Source organism: Chanodichthys erythropterus, chromosome 8, assembly GCF_024489055.1.
Source record: "Chanodichthys erythropterus isolate Z2021 chromosome 8, ASM2448905v1, whole genome shotgun sequence".
In the NCBI taxonomy this organism is placed as follows: Eukaryota; Metazoa; Chordata; class Actinopteri; order Cypriniformes; family Xenocyprididae; genus Chanodichthys; species Chanodichthys erythropterus.
Window position 1 is genome coordinate 43,883,741 of NC_090228.1, and position 6,718 is coordinate 43,890,458.

A 6,718-nucleotide genomic window follows, 5' to 3' on the forward strand; every position below is an offset into this window, starting at 1 on the left:
CTTCCCTCGTCAGCTCCTCATCATCACTCATCACCTGCACCTGGACTCTATTATCATCACTCCCTTTATATGGCACTCACTCCCTTCACTCCTTGTCCGTTCTCTGTTTTGTTAAGGTGTCTGTCTGTTGTTCCTTGCCGTTGTTTGAAGTAAAGTGTCTATTGTGGAAATCCGTATCTGCCTCATCTCTCTACCAGCCACCCGTAACGCATATAACGTAACAATGCCACTAAAATAAAGTGTTACCAAATGTTTTGATCAATTTTAAAGTTTTATTACCTTGTTCATAAAATCCACCCTTCTCTTCTGCTGGGATCAGGATAATCCTGATTATTTAGGGATTCCAATTTTACAAAGAAGTTTTGAACAACACAAACTGAAGATTTGATCCAGATCAAAACCAAGATTGGATTTCATGATCTAATCCGATTTCAGATTTTTTTTTATTTAATTTTTTTTTAACAACCCCTTTTTCAAGAATTTATCCAATCAAAATCCGATCAGATTACTTTTGAACAACTGGGCCCTGAATAAATGTCTGGATCACAGTGATCCAAGCATATTTGAAGAGTTCAGATGCAAAAGCCGCTAAACGCCATCTCTGTCAAAAATAAGATAATGACATTGAACGAATGCTTACGGCACGTAGTACACGTTCAACAAATCACGTGCTTCAAATCCTCTAAATCACAGCGTCAGTCCATTCAGAAATATCGGTTTGTTGGCAAAAGCCTCTAGACGCCACTTCCCTTTGGCAGCAAAAGCCGCTATATTCCGAGAACCAATCAGAAGGCGCGAATCGAATCATATGATTCCGAGCGGTTTCAATATAGCGGAGCGCTGAGGAGATTTTTTTAGAGTCAGATAGAGAAATGAAACTCCTGAACTTGATCGTAAAAGCCTGGTAAAAAATGCTCATTTTAAAGAAAAGAAGTCTGATGGATTTAGAGGGTTTTGCATCTGAACTCTTCATTTTGTGAAAAATCAGCACAAATGTAAGATGGATTACCTGATGCTGGATAACAAAACATGGGATTTCCAAATCTTGATCATTTGGATCCAGATTAAACTTTTTGAACATCTGGACACAGGTCTGTAAATTCAGTCTGTTCAGAAGGAGGTTTATTTAAAGTAAACTGGATTCGATTAGAAATAATTTTGCTCATACTTTCTATGATCAGATGATTTGGGTTTATATATTTCACATTTATTAATAAATTGACATTTATTAATTTTACAACAAAAACCTTTTTATTGAATTTTTATTGAATGATACATGCAAATCATTGATACATGCAAAACAGCGTCCACACACACTCTCTCTACACAACACCTGACACACATCAAATCTGTCTGGATGATCAGGATACGGCTGCTCTGTGTTAATGTAAGTAATCACTCTGTTCCTCTCAGACAGACAGAGGAATTTATTCACTGTGTTCAGATCCAGATTGAGCTGATGGGAATCTGATGGAGATAAAACATCAGGATCAGGAATAATGAATCTGATCTTTTAATGTTTCTGAACTCTTCATGTTCCATATATCATCAGTGTCTCAGTACAGTTTACCAGATATTCTGTGAAAATCATCATTTACATGATCAACTATAACACTGTCATGTTTTCTTTCTCCTTCTACATGAAGAACATGAACACACTCAGTGAGTTTCTCTGCTTGTTTTCTTAGTGACTTACATTGTAGGAAGTCGTTCCTGGTCCAGTGAACAATGTTGGTGAAAGTGACTGTGGAAATCAACAGACATGAAGAGTGTGATTATCATGACAAGAGAAAATTATCCCTGTATCCGTTCCTAAGACATTTCTAATATGATCTTCTGAGAGCAGATCAATCTCCAGGTTACAGTTGTTCAAAAGTAACCTGATTGGATCAAATCTCAAAAATAATTTTTTTTTTTTTTTTTTTTTTGCTCTTGACTAGTTTAATTGTTAAAGTAATAAATTAGAAGAAGACATTATTAGGCTACATATTAAGTCTTTCAGAAGGCTACAGTAAAGTAGAAAAGGGATTTTGATGCCATAAAATAATTCCAAAACAGCTGTAAATATCAAACTAAAATATTATATTTAGTTTAAAGAGTTTATCACTGTTTGCAAACTACATTGGCACAATCATAAGAAATGAACCATTCAAAAGTTCTTTGCAAACGTAAAGTTTCTCAAGTGAACACTATGCAAAACTTGAAAATGCAAAAGCACTGAAATATTTTTTCCCCCCATCTCATATTTTTCCCATTGCCATTTCCCTTTCAGGGGCTCTGCAGAGCACTAGTAAGCCAGATTTGGTAATCTGAAAAAGTGCATCTGGATCAGGGTGATCCAATCCAAACTGGCACAAATGTTTTACCTGATCCTGGATAGGAAAACATGGACTTTCCTTATTCATATCATTCTGATCCAGATTAAACTTTTTGAACAACTGCTCCAGGACTTTACCTCTGTCAGAGATATTCTTCAGCTCCTCTTTGCAGAAATCCTCCAGTTTGTCTCTCAGCTGACGGACAGATTCTCTCACAACATCAAAAGAGGAGAGAGAACTGAAGGGATCGTCATTTACGTCTGTAGATTCAGGAGGAGCTGAGAGAGACTGGAAACTCTACAGAAAACAGAAATCAAAGCTCATCACCTCCACACTTCAGCCAATAACCTGCACTACTGTCAAATTTTTTACTGTCAAACAGCTCTTGTTGATCTTTAGTAATGAAACTGGTACCATCAAGTTCATGGATTTCACATTGTTATATTAAAAAAAAAGTTTAAATATTGGTTAAATTTTGAGGTGTTGCTGTCTGGAAACTGAACTGCATTTGTAAGTGCGTCTCTTTCAAAAGAAGAAGATCAGATGAGAGTCTGACTGATGATTATATAATAACCGAACACACAGATCAACACTTCAGTCAACGGCTCATTCTGCTCTCATGAAATGTTTCTCTGTGAGTCTCTTGCTCAAGTCCACTATGATCCTGTTCTTCTAGATCTCTGTTACCTGCAGGAAATGGATGTGATCCTGTGTGTGTGAAAGCTGCTCCAGCTCAGCGTCTCTCCTCCTCAGATCATTGATCTCCTGCTCCAGTTGCTCCAGTCGTCCTTCAGCTCGACTCACTGCAGTCTTTTCCTGATCTCTGATCCGCTGTGTGGCCTCAGAGCGGCTTCTCTTAATGGAGCGGATGAGCTCAGTGAAGATCCTCTCACTGTCCTCCACTGCTGTCTGTGCAGAACGCTGTTAGGACACACATCACAATCACACAGTGGCTTCAGTGAGTCCTGACTGAGACTTCTCAAACTTCTCTTCTTCTCCAGACTCACCTTATGAGACTCCACAGCCTCTCTCAGCTGCTGAAGATCTTTCTCTCTCTGCTGGATCCTCTGCTGGAACAACCTCTGCGTCTCCTTCAGCTGGTGCTAAAGGACAAACCAATGACAGGAGAAACATCACATAAATCATCAGGTCAACAGATATGAATCCAGTATCAGTGAAGTGCTGAGATTGAGGGTTAAAGATCTTACATGATAAGGTTATAGGTTTTTATTATATTACATTATTATTATATTAATATTATAGCATTATTTCATCAATATCTAGTTTTATACGGATAGTTCAGCCAGAAATGTAAATTCTTTCATTGTTTACTCATCCTCATGTCTTTACAAATTTGTATGATTTTCTCTTGTAAAACACAAAAGAAGATATTCTGAATAATGTCTCTGTTTCTAGAGCCCAAATCAAATATGGAGAAACGTCAATAACATCAAACCTCACAGGCTCATGCATGTCACATGACTTAACATGCCACCTTATTTGATATTTCTTATCACTTCAGAATTTTTAAGCTGCACCCGAAAACACTCTCTTGAGTGATATTTTAAATAAGTAATTACTTCACAAACAAACTAAAAAAGTATGTTCTATATCAGTGGTTCTCAAACTTTTTTCCCAGTGGTCCGCACAATGGTCCAAGTGCAGGTATCACGGTCCGCATATAATTTGCATATGACGTCACCAATGCAAACCAATCAGATTTAATGTTATGGTATTAGCAGATAATACTATTATTATACTAAGATGTTGCACACAATAAATAACAAATAAAAACTAACTTACTGACATTAGCTTTACAATAATAATCAGTAATGCTCAATGAACACACAAACTGTATATACAATCACTTTAAGTTGCTATTTAATTCTGTATGACTTTATGACTCTTTTCAACAGCATCGCAATAGTCACCAAACAATCACATAAACGCCTTAATAAGCAAATGTTACTCAGCTCTTTTTACAAACAACACTGAGCGCACTGTAGGCTAATTACAATCTCTGACGATATCAAGCATTCTGTCACGTCGCAATCCCTCGCGCAGCATCGAATCCGCGAGCGCGCGCAGAGTTGGGCTCATCCAGCCGCGGGTGCGCTGATGTGGTTATTTTACTGATTTAAAATACATCAAACAAACACATCGAATTCACAGTTCAGTCTTCTGAAATTGTAGGTTTTGCTTGTCAAGTACTTTACTACAGAGCAAACAGGAAGGCTGCCCATCTCGCTCATTAGGCCTAACAGCAAACTGATTCTTCCATTCTTCTTACCTTTGCTGCTGATGCTGCGACTCTTCTTGTGTCGTGTCATTTTATCTTCCACATTTAGCTTTTCTCCTTTAATAACAAATTTGACCATTTTGAGGATTAAATTTACAAAATTAGCCTAACTACTGTTTGAATTCTTCCAAAGCGCGCACTTGTGTTTGTTTCGTTAACTGAATGATTGAGTCATTAGCCTACGTTGCCTGATGTCTGAAAATAATAAATGCTCACCAAAATTATTTGATATGACAAACAAAGCATTATAGCTCATTTATATTTATTTAATTCACTTTAATTTAAATTTTAAAACAAAAATAAATTGTATGCTATTTTTGTTTATTATTATTATTGTGGTCGGCATATCGCGGGCAGCATTTACATTTGTGACGGGCCGCAGGCTGAGAACCACTGCTCCACACCCATTCAAACGCTCGCTGCGTCACGCGACTCATATCCAATTACATCAAAAGAGTATATGCTCACTGGATGTCATGGCAACCGAATCACGGAGGAAAACTTTAAATATCTCGCCTTCGCTTTAATTTCGGACCATCTCCAAAAAGAAATAAAACACTAAACAAATGATTTTGACATGCGTTTTTCAAAGTAAGAAATCCAGATTTTTAATCCGTTACACACAGTTACTGCTGTTGAAATACGAAATGGAGGCGGGTCCGGATTGAATTCCCTCCGGGAGTGCTGTTCTATATAGTATGAGTGTGTGTAGTATGAATGTAAACCAGATGTATTACATTTGATATGTTGTCATTATCATGTGACCTACCAGAATCAGTTGCGTCGCTTCATATCATTCACAAAAAGTGTCCATTGTATGAATCAACTTCAGAATCTCACTGGAAGTAGGTCATCCAGATACTTTTTTTGTGAATATTGTGAAGTTTGACTTATTTTTACATCACATACTGTTTTTTCTCTTACTATATAGTAGGGAAGTATGCGATTTTTGGATGCAGACTTAGATAACGCCCACTTTTATAACGACTGCTTTCTGAACGGTGCAGTTCAAAGCAGGTCAGATGTTATAAATTAAGTTTCAAACATAGGTTTGGAAGGAGTCTAATCATTCAGTCCTGTCAATCATCATTACGAGAGTATATAAACAGCAGTCATTGCACTGTCCTACTGACAATTCTTCCAGCATCCCTCCAATCACAACATACTGGGACTGACTGACCAATCAGAGCGGACTGCGATTTTCTGAAGGCGGGTTTTAAATAAATTGAAACACAAACAGTGTTCAGACAGAGGGTGAAAACAGACATTAAATGATCTAAATGTATTCTAGTAGACAAGCATAATGTAAATAAGCATAATGAAGTTCATACCTGTTTCTCTGTCCTCTGTGCTGCAGCTGATACAGTTTCGTGGTTTTTATGTTCATCCATACACAGCACACATATACACTTCTGATCAGTGCGGCAGAAAACCTCAAGGATCTTGTCGTGTTTCGGGCAGATCATCTCCTGCAGTCGTCCAGTGGCTTCAGTCAGATTGTGTCTCTTTCCTTTAAACAAACTCTCATGTTGTTCAAGGTGATTCTGACAGTAAGAGTTCAGACACACCAGACAGGACTTGACGGCTTTGTATTTTCTTCCAGTACAGACGTCACACTGCACATCTCCAGCTCCAGCGTAACAGTCAGCAGGAAGTTTAATCTTCTTCAGTTTCTCCACCATTTCAGCCAGAATGGTGTTTTTACCTAAAGCAGGTCTTGGACTGAAGGTCTGTCTGCACTGAGGACAGCTGTAGACTCTCATCTGATCCTCCTGATCCCAGCAGCCTGTAATACAGATCTTACAGTAACTGTGTCCACAGTGGATGGTCACTGGATCCTTCAGGAGATCCAGACACACTGAACACATGAACTCATCCTGAGAAAATCTGGCTTCTGCCATTTTACTGCATGAATACAGAGAAACAAACACACAACAGCTCAACTACACTTCAGTTTCAGTTTCTCTGAGCTCATGTGATCCCTGTCTCCTGGTTCTGTGTTTGAGTGACGTGTGCAAAACAGGCGTGTCTGTAAAGCAGTGTGACGAGGTGTGATGGTAATAACAGTCAATGGTGTTTATTGTCTTTTGTGATCCAGCAT

General features: G+C 38.2%; 1 protein-coding gene across 1 annotated transcript; it reads right to left on the reverse strand.

The window, feature by feature from the left end:
• Positions 1 to 687: 687 nt before the first annotated feature.
• Positions 688 to 6,518, reverse strand: LOC137025294 (tripartite motif-containing protein 16-like). The gene is made up of 7 exons (XM_067393302.1): positions 5,949 to 6,518; positions 3,326 to 3,421; positions 3,006 to 3,239; positions 2,456 to 2,615; positions 1,697 to 1,744; positions 1,318 to 1,467; positions 688 to 767 (listed from the first exon to the last, which is right to left on the reverse strand). The coding sequence occupies exons 1-7, from the start codon at positions 6,516 to 6,518 to the stop codon at positions 688 to 690; spliced, it is 1,338 nt and encodes a 445-aa protein (XP_067249403.1).
• Positions 6,519 to 6,718: the final 200 nt, after the last annotated feature.

Coding starts and splice junctions, on each gene's coding strand:
- LOC137025294 (XM_067393302.1), bottom strand. CDS start 6,518: ATGGCAGAAGCCAGATTTTCTCAGGATGAGTTCATGTGTTCAGTGTGT. Junction 2,616..3,005: donor ATCACATCCATTTCCTGCAG/GTAACAGAGATC, acceptor TGTTTTCTGTAG/AGTTTCCAGTCTCTCTCAGC. Junction 1,468..1,696: donor CAGGAACGACTTCCTACAAT/GTAAGTCACTAA, acceptor TATCTCCATCAG/ATTCCCATCAGCTCAATCTG.